The 18,654-nt window shown below is 44.1% G+C and overlaps 1 protein-coding gene across 6 annotated transcripts in view; it reads left to right on the forward strand.

Moving 5' to 3' along the window:
• PLCH2 (phospholipase C eta 2) overlaps window positions 1-18,654 on the forward strand; it is a 357,736-nt gene that overhangs the window by 275,545 nt on the left and 63,537 nt on the right. For 5 of the 6 annotated variants that reach the window (XM_025211808.1, XM_025211818.1, XM_025211829.1 and 2 more), the window contains 2 exons: window positions 6,611-6,781; window positions 10,481-10,574. In XM_025211808.1, the coding sequence (XP_025067593.1) occupies window positions 6,611-6,781; window positions 10,481-10,574 (265 nt within the window). Of the gene's footprint in view, window positions 1-6,369; window positions 6,511-6,610; window positions 6,782-10,480; window positions 10,575-18,654 lie in introns of those variants that run through there. The other variant, XM_025211838.1, reaches the window with a different exon arrangement.

Genomic DNA, 18,654 nt, shown 5'->3' on the forward strand with positions numbered 1-18,654 from the left:
TACCCTGGTGCCCACCCCCCTGTTCCCCCCCCCCCCCCAATACTCCTACACCTTGGTAACCCCAGCTTTCACCCATTTTTTATATTTCATTGCATTTATTTCAGCTTTGGGGCAAATTTCAGGATGAGAAGCTTTAGCAAACTGTGTAGAGAAACAGCAAATGTATAAGAGGGCCCAGCACAGCAGGAGGGGCCCTTATCAAAAGCCATGGAGTACAAAGACTTTGCTTTCCCATAGGGATGGGAAGGTAATTTTTATATATTAACATGTGCCAAAATTGGAGACACTCCAATCTGCTGATGCTGTTATTATTAGCCCCTGCACACCATTCCTCTCTGCTCCACGGAGGACCCAGTCTTTTCATCATGGGCACTAAGCAGTAATGAGGCCTCTTGGTTGGCGTGGAGCAATCGGTTCCTCTGTGCAGGTAGAACACTTTAATAACTTGCTTACTTGCTATTTCTTCTCTGTATTTTTGCAATGCCAGCACATATCAGGCTGAGGGATGTAGCCTGATGATGAACTAAATTTAAAAAGTCATTAAAGTTAGTGGATTAAAGCAAGTCTTTTTAGAGTCAAGCATTACAATTGATGGGAGACAATTGGTAGAATCTATATAACTTCTGTGACCAGAGTATAAATTTCTACTAATCACATGCAAGTTTCTTGTTTTAATACTTTCTAATGAATGCCAATAATTATATACAGCAGGCACTTCAGAAAGCCTGTTAATAGGGAAAAATGGATTTTCTTTTTCATATGCAGTATATAAATGAAACCGGGCTGGTCTGAATTGCAGATGTAATTGCTTTCTGTGATCTTAAACGCCTGATACTACGCAGCTTTGAATTGCCTAATCAAAGCACAGATCTCTGTCTTGACTAATGAAATAGCTAAACAGAATGTTGTTAAAACTAACGTACATCATACATCGGATCTGAAGGCCCTTACCCTTGAGTTTATTTTTTCTAATTAGTATCCCTTTACCAATGCAGACGAAAGCCTGTTGGAGGTGTTTTTTAAAGTAATGTAGTTTAATTCAACCCAGGCCTTTATTTTAAAAGGAAAATGACTACACTCTGTGTGTGGTTCTTTTTTTTTTCATTCTGGAGGAAAGATGAATGCAATTTTGTTATTAGCAAGCTTCTGACCGCAAATACATTAGTATTTCTGCCTTGGACTCCTTTAAAAAATGTTACATGTCTGAATTGATTGGCTCTGAATTCTAATAGCCACTTCTGGTCCAAATTTTTACCTGGAATCTTTAGCTGTAGTGGAGACTTTACTAAACCTAGTGTCTGTATTATATCAGAATGCCAAAGAGAAACCTGAAGTCCAGGAAAAGAAAGTGGGGGGAGGGTGCTCTTTGGAAAGTGAGAAGAAAATAGGAAGCACATCAGATATCTCCATTGGTGATACCTAACAGTTTAGTGTGCTTTTCTCTTCACATAAGGCTGGGTGCCATGGGCAAACTAAGGCTTTCAGTCTCACTGTGCTCTTGTAAATTTGGTGTGAATTGGTATTTGCACTAGGATGCCTCAGTAGCTGTTTGGTGTCTCTGTCCTTGGTCCTGATTGCTTATTTGCAGCCAGGAATTTCCAGCTGTATGATAAAATCGTAGCTATCTTGACATCAGGCCAGGAGAATGGAGGGAGAAGTGTGCTCTGGGTTGTCCAGGAAGCCTGTCACTTTCAGTCTCTGATCTGTAATGAACTTAAATGTATTATAGCAAAGATGTGCTATCAAAGATTTTTTCTTTACTTTTCATTCCATCCAGGAAGAGCACACACCAATTGCTGAAACTTCCTTAGCGTGACGAAGGGTTTTTGAACCCAAAAGCTTGCTTAATAATTGTTTTCCAACTATTTAAGTTGGTCTAATAAAAGATATCAGATTCACCCAAAGAGCCTTGTCTTGATAGCAAAGATGTGCGAAGTGATCTGCTGCCAGCCAGTCGCAACCCAGAGTGGAGAATGTGGGAGGAACCCCTCTTGGAAGCCATTTAGAGGTTGCCTGTTTCATTTGAAAAGTTATGACTTTCCATTCTCACCATCTGACACTCAGAAGATTTGTCACCCATTCATTGTTACTACTCTAAGAACATACCTACAGCTGGCAAAGCACTAAAACACAGCTGCCTTGGCATTACACCTGCCACAATGTTCTACCAACCTTGTGATTGGGTAATATAACACCTTAGCTCTAAAATGAGCAGTAAAACCTAGGTGGATATAACTAATCAAACAAGTACAGATGTACCTCTCTGGAGGGTAGATGTGGTGAGTTGACCAATAATTGTCAAGCCAATTATTTGACAGTTTTGATTCTCCATTTAAACTTGCCATCCCCATCCGGCTGCAGACTTCTTTCTTATTTTTTATTCATCCTCTATTATGGATACATTAATGCTAATGAAGGGAAGTGCCTGAATCAGCACATCATAAAGTCAACACAGGTGAAAGTTAGCTGGATATTGCATTATCCTGCCTGTTCTCTGCCACATGATCCCAGCGGCATTTTCTCAACCTGAAACCAAGACGGATGGAGTTGTGATCTTTAATATGCCTTGACTTGTCTCTCTGGCTGTGTTTGAAGACACTGGACTAAATGTGTCCTAAACAGTCTTCTTCCTTCAAATGTTTGGTGAATTCTAAACAATAGGAGACATTGACTAGGCTGAGATTGTGATCTTTCATAATAAGAGTATTTTTCCATTGACCCTGTTTTCTGCTGCAAAAAAATAAAGCCTTGCTGGCACATGAGTGCAGACTTAAGTGTGCAACTGTCAAGAGAGAGAGAATAATAGCTTATGTAACAAAATACAGATCTGTGTTCAGATTCTGAATGTCCCTACATTTTGGTTTGGTTCTAAATGTGAGTTGTTTAGCTCAGACAAATTACTAAATATTTCTGCTTTCCAAAACTAAGTTATTCTGTGGTAGAGAGTAGTCTTGGTGCTCCAGTAACTGCCACTGATATGTGTCAGTCAGCTCAAAATAGCAACACTACAAACCTTTCAACAGTTGGTTTCTCTTTCCCCTGACATCATATCCATGTATTACTTAATATAGACTCTAGAGCCCATCCCTAAATGTCACCTAGGAGCAATTAGATAACATGTTAGACAAAACATCTGAGCCCTCAGGTCTTGGAGGGGCTCTTAAGCCTTATGATTTTTCTTTCCTTCTCTTCTCTTTATAATGATCACTTAACTTTAATTGAAACTTCAGTCTTGGTGGGTGGATTCCAGACTGAACTGCTGAGCTGCATTCGGATTATTTTTGCTCTTGAGGAGTTGCTGTCTGTTCTGGATGGGTGGATTTTTTTATTATCCCCCAGAGTCATCTTATTCTACTTCATTGACCTTACTCTGCTTTATCTCATGGAGGTTGCAGCCCTGCTCATTAAACAGAGATCTTGTTGCATACTGAACATTGTCTAATGTTCAAGGACTTTCTTTCCTGCTCTTGGGCCCTCTTAGGGCACATATACACATGCAGTGGGGCTGTTTTGACGTTCAACAAGCTTTAGTTAAAGCACCCCTACTGCCATTCTGAAGTGTGGGGACACTGATACACATGATACTCTGGGTACTTCAATTACAGCGCCCTCCACCCCCCACCCCCCCCAAAGCAAGTGTATAAATGCCTCCAGACTCTACAGAATTAGGGAGGGTGGGTCATTGTCTTTTTCAAGGCTCTGCCATTGAGGTACCTCAGCCCAGCTGTCCTAAGTAATTGATTATGTTCTTTTCATCCAACACAGACTTACCAAACTCTTTAGATTTGCCTTTCTTCTGAAACTAGGTTAGTGGTAGGAGATCTCCCCTTTGCTCAGCCAGTGGATATGAGGGATCTGTACACAGCTAGTTTCTGTTAATTGATGTGTAAATCAGTGGCCATATTGAAAAAGAAGGCAGGGTAGATACGCCTTCATAGACTAACTAAATAATATAGAGCACGTGAACCCAAGTTCACTTAAAAAGTCTTGTCTAAATGGGGGGAGTTTCATTCCTCCACAAGCTCTCATTATGATTTTCTTCAGGACAGCTGTTAGTTGCAGGTGCAAATCTGAGTACTTAAATGGCCAGGTACCTAGCATGGTTGCAAATGTGGTTGACCACTGCCTAAGTGGCTGAATTTACACTTGTAGTGTATCATGGGCTTGAGAGCTGGAGAGCCAGCTTTTGCCGTTCTGTATTGTTCCTGTTCAAAAATCCTTCCTGTTAAAAATCTTTGACAACTTGTGCAAATTACTTCTCAACCTCCTCCACCCCAACCCAATAAATCAATCGGAGGATCAGTAAAGGTCTTGCCTGGGATACAGTGCTAGGAGTTTGGGTTCTGATCTTTGTTCTTCCACTGACCTCCACAGGAGTCTCTGGGGCTCGTGTGTCCCACCTGTAGGTTTCCCATCTATTAAGCAGTTTATCTACCTAACTATTTCTTGGGAGGCTTAATGCTTATGCAGCATTTTCAAGACTGTCTGATGAAAGACATTCTAGAGGTGTATAATTAACGACAATTAAAGCACCAAGCCCCTGGTCTCTCTCTAATTCTCCATTTTTCTCTTAGGTTGTTATCTACCTTTAGTTTCAGATGTGTTTTTCCAAAAAGCTATTCCTTTCAATTTTTTTTTTTTTAAGTAAGACAATTAAGATCAAGGACCAGAAATGAAAGTATCTTGTGATCCCTATTCCAGGGAACATCAGAAAGTGTTGCTTCACAGGAGCTGTGTGTCGTTAACACCCAGAAACACTAATGAAGCATGAGGCTTACATGATATCAGATTGAAAATGGAATCAGATTTTCATATTCAAAGCCAGTGGATCAATGATTGCCAAAAAGTGAATCTTAATAAACTTGTGCTGCCATTAGGATGCAGTGTGATGCTGCTAATCCAAATTGATTTGACATTTCTTTGTCTTTTTTTGCATTGCATTGGCAGTGGGCTCTGATATAATGGTAATGATGAGGGACTGGGTTTTTACACCATTCAACTCTGAAACCCCCTATTGTAAATGGATCATAAAGGAGGAAACACAGTGAGTGTTCCATTTTAAACATTAGAGAGCCATCGAGAATAATGGGATGGGAGAACTGGGTCATTTTCTGTTTGTTTGTGGGTAGTTTGTTTCAAGGGATATATTAGAATTTGTGTATCTCCATGCATGTGTAATCACCAGATAACTACTTTTTAATTAGTGTTTTAACAATGTGGGACATGGGGAAAGGATGCAGAATGAAAGTGCACTGTCTGGACAAGGGCTCATTCCCTTGCAGAACCCCTCCATGGTGCTGAGTACTTCCTGGTAATGAGCTTTCTGTTCTGCTTGTAGCCCTGCACTTTTGGCACAGCTGCTGTGTATAATCTCACTAGGCTACACTCAGGCATGTTGCTTGGGGGAGGGGGCGGGAAAGTGCCATTAATTTGTAGCTCTGGTATAGGTGGTACACAGGGCTTGCTGTCTCAGTCAATTCTGGCCTGGATCACAGCTACAAGGAAGAAGAAGATCCTGTGGTTAAGACATTGGACTAGAGCTCAGAGGATCTGGGCTGCATTCTCAACTCTGCTGTATATTGTTCATGACCTTGGGCATTTCTTAGGTTTTCTTTTCCTCTCAGTAAAATGAGGATGGTGGTTCTTCCTGTTCAGCCTTTGCCCTGCCTGTTTGGATTGGGGCAGGGACCATGTGTTTGTTCAGCTTGGTGTATCCCAGGTCTCATGCAAGGCACTACTGCACTACAGGTAATAAAGTTCAATAAAAGATATTTAAGCACTACTGCACTATAGGTAATAAAGTTCATGGCCCACTGGCCGCCTGGTCACAGGCATGTATAATTGGTGGTGCTTCAGGTGCTCATCAGCCCTCCAATAATAAGCTTTTCTACTGTGGGCCATTGTTGCCTGAATTTAACAAAACTGGTTTGGAGAAAGTCCATCTCCATTGTGTGCAGGCAGTGAATGAAGGGTATTGACTGGTACATTTGGGGTCCTGTGCTTTGTCGGCTGCTGTAGTTGGCCACAGGAGAGGAGAACCATTAAAATGTATGTATGTTTATGGGTTGAGTGCCAGAGAGCGCTGTAGTTTTCTTCTTTTTTTTCTCTCTGCATCAAATGGTAATAAATTAGTACACTTTACATGTGACCTTGGAGTTTATACTGAGGTGCCCCCAAGCCACAGACAGAAACTCATTTGGATTGCCTGCACAGGAAACTATTAATGGCCCCTTTCCCTTGGACACCTGTGTGACTTCTCCCCTGTCCTTCTTGAAATAGTGTCCTGCCATGTTTCCATAGGTGAAGGAAGCCTTTCAGATGGGGCATGGGGAGGGCTTGTTGGGCAATGCTGCAGCTGGAAAAGAGCTCTTGGAGCATGCACCAGTGCTCCCATCTGTGTCAGCTGAAAGAGAAGCTGGTTGAGGAAATTCCTGTGAGCTGCTCATGCTGCAGTACCAGCCTGGTGAATCAGACCAGGTGCCAAGCTGCAGGGCAAACAGCAGCCCAACAGTAAGCTACTTTTGTCTTTAAAAAACTGAGCTTTATTCAGATGTATGTGTCCTTTTTGGGAAATGGAGGCATCTCAATGCCTTGCTCTTATGTACTGCAGGAGGCTGACACAGATGATAACCAGGGCACATTGGGCTTTGATGAGTTCTGTGCCTTCTACAAGATGATGTCGACACGGCGTGACCTGTACCTACTCATGCTTACCTATAGCAACCACAAGGACTACCTGGACACAGAGGATCTGAAGCGCTTCCTTGAGATCGAACAAAAGGTAGGCTGGAGTCAGGGGAGCACTGACTCTTCTCTTCCTTCACAGCACTAGTGACAATTAGAATAATCAACCAGTTAGCGGAGGGAACTTGTTATGCAGAATCCTTAATGGTTGTGAATTGCAAACCCCGCCAACCCTGGAGGGGCATATCACTGTGCATAGCTTATTCTGCTGGCATCAGAGGATTTGGGGGTTGTGAGTTTTAAATGGAGCCTCTTTTCTTAGGCTGCTTATTCACAGCAGAGCTTGGACATTACTTTTATTGGCAGAGGGAAATGATTCAAGCAGTCCTTAAAGCTTGCCTTCTGCCTGGTCCAAAGCTTGTTCCAGTAACATATTATTTGAATGAAGTGCTTGTGGAACAGAAGGATAAACAGAACTAGAAGGAACCAGGCAGAGGATGAGAATATACCATAAAGTTGTTTCACTCACACTACTGCAAATGCATCCTGAGTTACCTACTCCTTTTCTAGCCAGCAGCCTTCCATAATCAGACACTTTCCAGTCGAGACAAACTTCATGTGTCCTAGTGATGCAGGCCATGAAAGTGAGAGTTCCTAATTGTAATGACCCTTTGAATGAATAAAGATTGTTTTTGCATTTCTGACTCTATAATGTTAACTGAGCAATTGCCACTTAAGGAGTGCTTTGCAGTTTATCAGCTGCTTTGCTGTTATGTAATAAAATAATGGTCTTGGTACCTGTTGAATACGCACTGTGTCCTGAGCTGATGGGTTTTACATTTGAAGAGAATCCTCAGAAAAGTTAGTCTGATAAGCAGGTCTCCTTGTAAGATTTCTGATCTCAGCCCATGTGGCTGTGACTACTATGCAGTTTTTTTCCTGTTGGGCATGAATTAATTTTTTTACAAGGCAAGAGCATTTCAGAGGTAGACTTAGAAATTGAATAGGTACTTACATGTGGTCACGTGGCTCTCTCAGACAATTGGATGATACTGGCATAAACCACTGGATTTTATTCTTGCTGTTGATGCTACTTCTGGCTTACATGAATTGTTCCTGGAATCTCCCTATTTCTTCTCTGTTCCCCCATCATTGTCCCTGTGGCTTCCTTTTATTGTGTTTCTTTCCCTTACAAAAAAGAGATCGGCATCTGACATCTAGCTACATGGACATAGTGGGCTTTTCCAGTATCAGGCAGTCTAATACTGATTTAAGCTCTGTCTTTGACTTGCTGTGTAGCCCTTGGGCAAGTCTCTGAATTACCCTGCCTGCCCCAGTTTCTCGGCCTGTATGGGAGGGGCAGGGGGGAGGGGTGGTGGTAAGGCTTCCCAGGGTGTTGAAAGGATTAATTAACAGCTTGGACATCACTTTGAAGATGGAAAGGACTAAATGTTATTAGGCAGCTTCAGCACTTAATATTTTATTAGTATAATGGAGTCATACAAAGCACAAACTGTTTTGTCTGTATCACTGATTTGAAACAGATGAAGGGTTTATGGCCCAACAAACCAAATGGTTCTCTATTATACACAGAGATTTATTCTCAGCCAATAGCTAATAGCAAACATTACACCTAATGCTGCTCATAAAAACCTAAGACATTTCCGAGCTCTTCAGAGACAAACTCCTAGCTCTATAAACTTTATTAATCAAATATTGAATTTCACCTAGACACCATCTCCATAGTTATTTATATGCTATCAATTGAACAGCAGCGAACTAATCTCCTGTTTTCCGTTGTACTAGCTGCTATGTACAAAAGAATTAATGATTCTATTCCTTGTGCTACAAGAGCTAAACACCAAGGTTTGCATACTTATGCACATTAGTCATTTGTATCCATCCATCCCTGCCACACATTGAAAATGCAGGCTCTATTTCCCAATGGCTCTTGCAGACTCATGAAAAGGGAACTTAACAGATCTTGCTGCAAAGTGTCCTTTATGTTCTAGCAGTACAAAAGAATTAGCCTCCTCACTACATGTGGTGGTACATGCATGCATACACACATTTTGTTCCCGCTCCAACATCACAGCTCAACTAGACAAGCCTTGGTGCAAACAGCCACCTGCTAACTTAAGTAATCACCTTGGCTACTGGGGGCAGCAGTGAATGAAGCTGGTTTCTCACTCTTTAGACAAGCTCCAAATCATCTAAAATACACATTGTGAATGGAGAGCAGTCTCAAGGAGCAGAGACCCCATGTGAATGGAATGACAGGAATCACACAATGGGGCACTGAACCTTCAAATGCCAGCACTCCCCTGTTTATGATTCTCGTTCGGAGTCCCCTGAGTATCCGACAAAGTGAATAAATAACTGTCCATTCCCTCTGTGCTCACTGTGCTTTTCCATGTGTGGGGATGTGTTTCCATTTCACTGGGCTATTGATTCTCCCAGTGCTGAATGAAGAAAATGAACTCCAGCCACAGGACTCAATCAGCAGCTAATCACAGGCACAGACAACACATGGCTCCCCAGGCTAACTCCCGTGGCTGACGCTGCCTTCTTTAATGTGATATGGATAGAGCGAGCGGGTATCCATGCCGTAGGCCTGAGGCTTGTCAATAAAAATGGAACAAATGAATGTATCGGCATTAGCAGCAGTGAGAGAGAGATCTGCTGCAGCATTGGGACAGGACTAGAAATCGTGTGAAAACTAGATTCCCCAGGAAAAGCCCAGCATTTGCTGATCATAGCTGAAATGAGAATGGGCCAGAATGGCCTTTTATGGTGTGATTTTGAGGGCTCTTTCTTCCAAAGCCAGCCAGAAACAACTACCCATACTTATCTCTTGTTTGGTTTAAGTGGGGCACCCTCTTCTGGAAGGCAGCGTACACATGGCAGATTTACACTGGTGTGGATTACACTGCTGTCTGGAGCATACAAACAGACGGGTCTCCCTGAGTATCTGTAGCAATAGATGCTGTTACAGGGCTTTGGTGGGGGAGCTGGTAATAATAGCCTGGCTGCACCAAGCAAAGTACAAGTGCCGGGTGACATCTGACTAGAGCTACAGGCAGATGACCTTCTCACAGGAGTGTAGTTACCCCTTTCTTTTGATGAGATAATTTACCCCAGGCAGAGAATACTGATTTGTACTGGGTTAGGGCACTTACAGGGCTGTATCACTTTTTTAATGTAGTTGGAGCTCACCAGGAGTGACCTAATTTTTAGTGCCAGTATCTCAGCTTTCCTGTGGACGAGAATACAGTCCTGTCATTGATCAAAGCAAGGCTTCATCGAAATGCTTCCAGTAATCTCCTGACCTTCTGAAACCTTGCTAATTATAACCCATTCTTCTTTCCTCTGTGTCCAGGAGCTCCATTTTGTTGCTTTCCTCCAAAGTGAAAACATTTTGACAATGCAAATCATGTAATCCTACCACTTAAAGACTCCATTGGTCCATAACAAAGCATGTGCTATTTGGATGTCCTATGGGCTTAACTACCAAGGACATTTGACCTAAAAACCAGAAATCAGGCTCCGTATTTTATTGGCTGTGATCAGACAGCTGCCAAAGGGACAGTAACTTTTCACTATGCAGCCCGATTTCTCATCTGACTTGACACTGAGTGGCAGGAGTGAGAATCTCGCTAGTCAGTTGTAAAATCCTGATGCTAATGTGAAAATCCAGCCAGTTGCTGAACTCTATTCAAAGAAGAAAACTAGGTAAGAAAAGGTCTGCTTTTTTAGTTAATTAAATGTTCTCCTTTCATTGTTGTTTGCTCTCTAGATGACTAACGTGACCAAGGAGCACTGCCTGGAAATCATCAATCAGTTTGAACCATGTCTGGAAAACAAGAAGCAGGAGGCCCTGGGAATTGACGGTAAGTTGGTTCTTGCTGCTACAGAAAAAGGCCACCAGAAGCTAAATCCTAGAAAACCTTTTCTCTGAGTAGTGTATAGTGTATCCCATTATTCAAGGGATGCATCCTATGCTGTTCTATTACTGTTATCTGCAAAGCTGGGCTTTTCAAAGGAGGGTGAGAGAGACACCCACAGGGAATCTTTGAAAGGGATAAATGATAACAAGGTCTGTCACTAAGAGTTGATGGGAGTTGGGGCATGTCTCAGCCATTTGTGCCTCTGAAGTAACTCTCCCCAAACCCTGTTGAATTGCATGGACTTTGGGCCCTGGCTCTCCCAGGCTTTTTTGGAACTCTGGTTTCTTGAACTTTTGGTGCTGAACTCTGCATCATGTCCTCATTTACACTAGAGCCAGGTGAGGGCAGCTGGTCAGATGCTGTCATGTTGATTTGCTCATGTTCTATACTTGCTGAGCACTGATACCAGAGAATCCAGTCTGTTGACTTGACTTCTTAGTAACTAGACTAATCAGACTAGTCTTTTCAGAGTCTAAGCTTTGAGACCAACTGCATTCATTTTATCATGTAGTCTGTCCTTCTGCAAAACAAGCTGGAGGTACCTACATTGCATCTAGGAGGTCTGGCTGACCTGGAGTATCCCTGGCTATTCACCAGATATTTAAGTAATGCCCTTTACTTCTCACCATCTGACTTTAAGAGGTATGAGGAGTTATTCTCAAACAGTCTGTTACTGTGCTTTGAAATGACCGCAGACATTGGATGTTAAGCTGTATAAGCATTGCTTATGGAGAAGTGAAGCCTTTGAGCAACAGTGTGCGCTTTGCTTATACGCACGAAAGGGTCACCTTGACAAGAAGCACACAGCTGCATTATACGTAGCTGGTGGCATTGTTGGGTGAGATTTCAGAGCAGTGTTGTTACTCTACCATGAAATAGAAGTCTAACCCAGGAGCCAATCACTAGGTCCTTAACTGAGAAGTTATTGCAAAGGGATTCAGTGTGATTTCTTTATATCTCCTCTCTTAGCTATATACAGTTTCTCCTGGGAACAAAGGTTGTTCACATGTATGCTGCAAAATGGAGTGTCAGAGTTGGGGTTCCAGTTCTTGAGGCTGTGACAGCCAGCTGGCCTATATGACTGCACCTCAGTCAGTCTGCATCAGTATCTCAACCTGTGAATGAGAATAATAAGGCTAGCCTGTGTTCTTTCCATGAGATTTCATAGACATTAGGGCTGGAAGGGACCTCAGAAGATCATTGAGTCCAGTCCCCTGCCCAAAGGGCAGGAAGTCAGCTGGGGTCATAGAATCCCAGCAAGATAAGCATCCAATTTACTCTTGAAGGTGTTCAATGTGGGTGCTTGAACCACCTTCAATGGCAGGCTATTCCAGACCATGGGGGCTTGGACAGTAAAGAAATTTTTCCTTATGTCCAGCTTAGCTCCACTAATCTCTATTAAGTATCTGGTGATCTTGGAGCATGACAGCAGTACAGAGCATCGCTCTTTGTTGTTAATTGTGCCTTGGAAATAAAAAAATCCATGCACATTTGTCTTATTTGAGTGAGCCTGAGATAGAACAAACTTTATTTCCCTGCAGCTTCTCATAGGTAGTTGGCTGCAGATCTAAGATCCCACCTGGTATTGACAGAGCACTTGGTCTATCAAAAATGCTGAGAGACGGTTGCTTTTGGGTGACATATCTAGGAAACACATCTCTGCCTGTTTCTTAATGTGCAGGAGACTGACAAGGCATATACATCCAAGGCAGGAGTTGTAGCTGCAAACTGAATGACTTCTGCAATTCTTTCTACTGTCCTAAACCTCTGTTTTATCCAGATTTTCTTCTATGTCTGTATTCTTAGCAGAATGGAGAAACTGCCAGCAACTGAGTATTTGAGACCATGCCTATCTGAACAAACACCTAAATCTTTGGTGTGTGCATACAATGTTTGGGAGTATGCCTTGCAGATTGCCCACTTCCAGCTAAATCTAGGAATGGCTAGGCTGCAGTTTGGTGTATAGGCTCTAGTTATATTTTATTAGGATTGAAGTGAAGTGGAAGGGGATAAATCCCTTTTCTCTCTTGCCCAGGTGCTTGAATAAGGGGGCTGTCAAGGGCTATTGTATTTCTAAGCATTCTTATTCCACCACCTCTCTTTAATTGGGCCCTTCAGAGAGTCATTAGACCTTCAGGGCTGTGGCTCTGGCACTTCTAGGCATCCCACTACCATCTAAATGTTTTTCCAGAATAGGGTAATGATCTCATTTGGGCTGCTAACACTTGAGAGAGGCTGGGAGCAGTTGTAAGCCAACCATTTGGGTCACAAGTCCAGAAGGGGTTCATGGCCCCCAAGAGATTGGGAACCATTGCCCTAGAGGGTTGGATCAAATCTATAGGTGGTGGAAGGCCAGGGCTGGGGGGGCTTATCCCCCTACCCCCCAAACTAATTTTGCAGCAGCTGGTGACAGCAGCAGCACCACGGTGCCACTCAGCATGCAGCCAGGCCAGCGCCCCGTGTGCACTCAGCTCTGCGTGGCTGAGGAAGAAGAAGTTAACTATGTATTTGTCGCACTGCACAGAATACGGTAGGAGTTGTAGTTCTCGTGCTGACGTGTGCACTCAGCCCCCACAAATAATATTTTCTCCCTCCGTCTATGATCAAATCTGTACCCTGAGCAGAGGGGTTGGTTTTCTGTCCTGCAGCATTTATCTGCTAGGAATTGGCTTGAGAGAGTTGGCTTGTCTAATAGAGACACACCGGCACCTCTCACCTTCCCGTTCAGCTCAGTAAAGTGCGAAGTTTGACCATAGCCTTTCCTGAAAGGGTAACAAAACTCCTGAGGTCTTTGTTTCAGGCTCCCGGCGTCACATTGATTCATCCATTTTTCTTCATTCGTAAGCTGATCAGCCTGGTTAGTGTTAAGTAATTATGGTAATTTCAGTATTAAACTTCAGCAAGTGCTTGAAAAAACCAACGGCACCAGTTCACGGGGTGCCCTATTAGCTCTGCACCAAACCACTCCTCTGACAGTTGAGTCTTCCAGAATGCGAGAATGATTAATTTGCTGGGAGCAGCTGATCCTGTTTTCGTTAGTGTGCAAGTCGTCCCGTTAATTTTTCATCCTATTTGATCTGGTTTGCCCAGCTGCTTGCTTTGACGCAAACTGTAGCCATGGCTTGCTGGGGGAGCTCTTTTGATTGTGGTATTCAGATCTTACATGCTGGCCTAATGCCACAGTGCCTTTGTGTCAAGGGCAGGAATTGGGAGTGTATTCATTTAGACTCCTAAGTTGCATCTGTCATACCCCATCAAATAGGGCTAGGTCTTGTAAATAGTCTGTGGAAGGGGGCTAACTAGTGCTGTTATGGGGCTTCATGCCTCATGTTTGCTTGAGACCTACTTTCTGGGGGGCATTGTATATGAGTAGAGGTTCTTTGTGGTCAAGGAAAAGTGCAGACAGCATGGTCCCTGCTTGTTGAATGGTGGAGAGTGCCTTGAGGTGTTGCTGTTGGTGTCAGGTTGAGTGTTGGAATTGCAAAAATACCAATTGCAAATATGATGGGTTCTACGTTAGCTGTTACCGCACAGGAAAGAGATCTGGGAGTCGCTGTGGACAGTTCGCTAAAAACATCAGCTCAGTGCTCAGCAGTTGTCAAAAAGGCAAACAGAATTTTAGGGATTATTAAGAAGGAATTGTAAACAAAACAGAAAGCATAATTTTGCCCAGGAATCCTGGTTTTCTTGGATTTAAAAAAAATGCCAATTTTCGGTTAAAAATAGTAACCCTAAATCCACATTTTTCCGTGATTAAAATGAAACATCACTATATATATATATATATATATATATATATAGTTTCATTTAAATCACAGAAAAAATGTGGATTTGGAGTTACTTTTTTTCAACTGAAAACTGGTGATTTTTTTTAAATCAGAGAAAACCAGAATCCATGATGCCCCTTTATAAATCCACACCTTGAATACTGTGCTCAGTTCTGGTCCCCACACCTCAAAAAAGATATACAAGACCAAGAGAAGGGCAACAAGGATGATCAGTGGCATAGAGAGGCTTCCATAAGACAAGAGACTAAAGAGGCCAAGACTATTCAGTTTAGGAAGGAGATTGAGCATGGGAGCAAGGGGCACTGCCTCTGAATCAGAACTCCCTAGACCTTAAATGCTGGAGGCTGCAAGTGAGAGAGGAACACTGGAGACAACCCTGGTCATACCCAGTTCACTGTCCCTTACAGCATCCGTTCTCTGCCACTGTGTGACACACGGCAAGATGGACCTATGGCCTGACCCAGTAAATAGCAGTTCTTATGTATGTACTTAGGCATTTCCTTCAAACATGTATTTTAGGAACATCTAATTGCTGTAGCAACAGGAAATTCAGCAGCTGTGCAGGGGATTGGACTAAATGACCCTGGAAGTCTTTCCCACCCTCTAATTCTGTGCTAAGTGGCATGAATGCAAGCCAGGCAAATAATGATTTAAACAGGGCAAGAAGGCATAATTATTTCTTTCAGTGATGATCTGTAGCCAACACACGTGTACTGTGCACACATCCATGACCAGTAAGTGTGGTCAGAATTGCTAAACAAATATTTTGCTTTCCCCGTGTACTTAACCCAGCTGTTTGTATGGAAAAGCTTTTTTAATTGGGATGAAGACACTTGGGTTCTGCAGAAATAATTTTAACCTACAGAATGTTATAGGTAATGGGAGCCTTTCCTTTAAGTTATGCTGGAATCTGGCACAGTAGAAGTAGACTTCTCTTTAGCCTCTCTGGAGAAAGGCTGTTATTTTCCATTACCTTCCATAGGATCCTTCCACAAGGCTGGGCTGACCCACTAACCCAGCTAAGTTTTAGAACTGCCATGCTGCATCCTATAGAGTTGTACAGAAGGAGATGACACAGCTGAATGCAGCTGACAGTCTCTGTCAGGACCTCTGTCACATTTTCACAAGTTTTCCTGAGAACTTGCACATTCTGATTTGAAGGTGAAGTTTTGACATCCAAGGGCTTGTCTTTGCATAGTTTGCTGAAATAATTCAGTCGGCATGTCTACACCATGCGCAAGTACTAAATGTGCAGTAACCGCCGTTCCTGCGCAGTCCCGGCGACACATGGGTCATTTCCAACCCTACTACGCAGTAGCAACAAGCTACTGTGCAGTAGCCTCAGCATCACAGTTAGTGCCCGCTGATGCTATGTTGCCGTAGCAATAAGCTAAGTCATTGTAGCTTGTTGCAACAGCAATGCAGTGTCTTGTGTAGATGGACCCAGTGTGTCAGGAATTACACTCCAGGGAATTGTGCGCAGAAAAATTCAAAATTATGCACAATTTTTTTTTTACAAATTAAACTAAATATAACACTATTTGAACCTTCTTTAGGTACTTGTGTGGGGAGGTTTGTGTTGGGTGTGTGGTGGGATTTGAAGGTGTGAGTGTGTGTGGGGCTCATGAAGGTTTGGAGGGGGTTGTGGGGATGTGTGGGTATGGGAGTGTGTGTGGTTTGTGGGTGGGGGTGGTCTCCCCTGCCACATGCTCCCCTCTGTGCACAGCCTCACCACCACACGCTTCCCCCATTCACAGCCTCCCTCCGCCACGCACCCCACCCAGGACAGCTCCTGCCACCACACGTACCCCCCTGAGCACAGCTCCTGCTGCCACATGCCCGCCTTGGCACAGCTCCTGGTGCCAACAGACCCTCAGGGTGCTCTTGGCCTCAGCTGGCAGACCCCTGGCAGTGCAGCTCTGGCAAATCCTGAGGGCTACACAGGGTGCCATGGAGCCAGCCCAGTTCAGCCTACTGGCAGTCGCCTTCAGGCCAGACTGGGCTGGTTCTGTGCCAGCACATGGGGCTCATGACACTGCAGGTGGGAACCACATGCAGCCCCAGGTACTCAGCTGCACCCACGTGCTGCCAGGGGCTCTGCCTGCCCTGGCCAGGAGCGCTGCTGCCGATGATGGAGGATGCGTACTATGGGGTAGGGTGGGGTGTGGCGAGGGGGCTCACAGCTACCCACAAACCACACACATACCTCCATCCCCATCCCCATTCTCCTGCAGGCAGGAGCTTCCCATCTCTCTCACCAACTACACCCTGGGGAATTATGCGATAATATGCAATTATGTGCGGTCATACATTTTACGTGCAAAATTACATGGGCACATAATTGTGTAATTCCCTGGAGTGTAAGGACTCTTACTCTGGAATATGTGGGCCTGTTTTTCTGAATTAATTTAGTCCACTCTGGGAATGGATTAAGACAGGTGCTCAACCTCCAGCCCATGGACCAAATGCAGCCCGTGGAGCCACAGCATCTGGCCTGTGTGGCTCCCCATGAGTCAGGAAATTTGGCAGCAGGGGACCAGTGGCCATTAATATTGCCACCCTCCCCAACTGCCAAATTCCCGTGCCCTCTCCCCCTGCACAACCAGATGGGGCTGGGCCAGGCCCCCTTCTCCCTGCACAGCTAAATCATCAGGGCCAAGCCATGTCCCCTTCTCCCTGCACAACTGAATTGGGGCCAAGCTGTGCCCCCTTCCCCCTTCACAACTAAATTAGGGCCAGGCCATGCCCCCTTCCAACTCCAGGGCTGGATTGGGGCTATGCCAAGCCCCTTCCCCCTCATGAGACCAGGTTGGTCCCAAGCACCCCTTCCCTGTGCTGATGGGACCCTGCTGGTCCCACCCCAGGCACCAGATCAGGGCCATGGACCTGATGTGACTCATGGAGGGACCAGGCACTGACCATCCCGCCCACTGGGGAAAAAGGTTGAGCACCACTGAATTTAGATGAACCAGATAAAGACAAATTTATTGTGGAATAAGAGTTCCTACTCATGGAGTTATTCCTGAATAGTTACTGTTTTAAATTTATATTCCAAAATGTCTTTGTTGTGGACATCTTAAGATGATCTCTCTCTCTTTGTGTGTGTGTGTGTGTGTGTGTGCGCGCGCGCGCGCGCGTGTGCATTTATTTATTTGATATGCTGCCCTTCCCAACAAGATATACAAATACCTTTGGAAAAAAATCCATTGGGAAACAAACATCTAAAAATTTGAGTTTGGTCCCTGGTGGAAATCCAAACATTTCACCTTTCTTGTTGCCTTTGATTTTAGCAAAGGGGAGTTGCAGTGTTGCATGTGTTCACTTTTGGTCTGGCCTTAGGTGGGCAGACTGGGCTTATTTTGGCTACAGTTGTGCAAGTGTGGACATGCCAGGGGATGCACCAGGGTTCAAATCAATTGCCAGAGCTCTGTAGCAAGCCTGGCATCATGGCCCTTATTCCGCACAACTCTTAAGTATGTGCTTACAGGACTGCTTTGGTTTAGGGCCCTTCCTAGCAACGAGTGCAGTAAGTTGAGGTCAAAGCAGTCTAGAGCTGCTGAGCCTTTAACTGCAGTAGTTTTGGTTGCAGCCTACATTTAACAGCTTGGGTTTTAATATGTAGTTAATTAAAGCCCAAAATTGGATTGTGAAGCCTGTGAGAACCTTCCTAAAGGAGGCTTTTTGCAGTAATTTGTGCCCGAGTTCATTTTCCGTGCAGCTTGAAGGCCAATATTGCAAGGCTGATTCAGAGAGTTGTGGTTTGATTTTTTTCCCCCTCTCCATGCGTAGCTTTAGTGAAGCAATACATCAGTCTGTCACAGAGTTAGAGAAGTGAGCACGCTAATGCATTTAGGAGCTTGGCAACGTCTTTATATAGACACCGCTTTGTTTATGGAATAATGAGCAAGATGCCAGGGGAATGATTGTAACAAAGCTGAGATCCCAGTGAATAAAGGCATCAATACTGTCAACAGCTGTTAAGACCCAGAAGGAATGAAAAACTTCAAGTTTTCAGTGGAAGTGAATGAAAAGGTTTTATAGGACACTTGGGATGGAAGCTGAGGTTCAGTATGTCAGTGTGTCCTGTGTGCATGAGTGAGGAGAGGTGTGTCAAAATGGGGGTGGCTGTGCATGTATACAGGCCCCCATTGAACATGTGGGCAGCACTTCCTCAACTGCAGGGAAAAATAAGCTTTCCCTGACTTCACCCTCCCCCCCCCCCCCCCAACACCCCC

Source organism: Alligator sinensis, unplaced genomic scaffold (assembly GCF_000455745.1).
Source record: "Alligator sinensis unplaced genomic scaffold, ASM45574v1 scaffold366_1, whole genome shotgun sequence".
Taxonomy (NCBI): domain Eukaryota; kingdom Metazoa; phylum Chordata; order Crocodylia; family Alligatoridae; genus Alligator; species Alligator sinensis.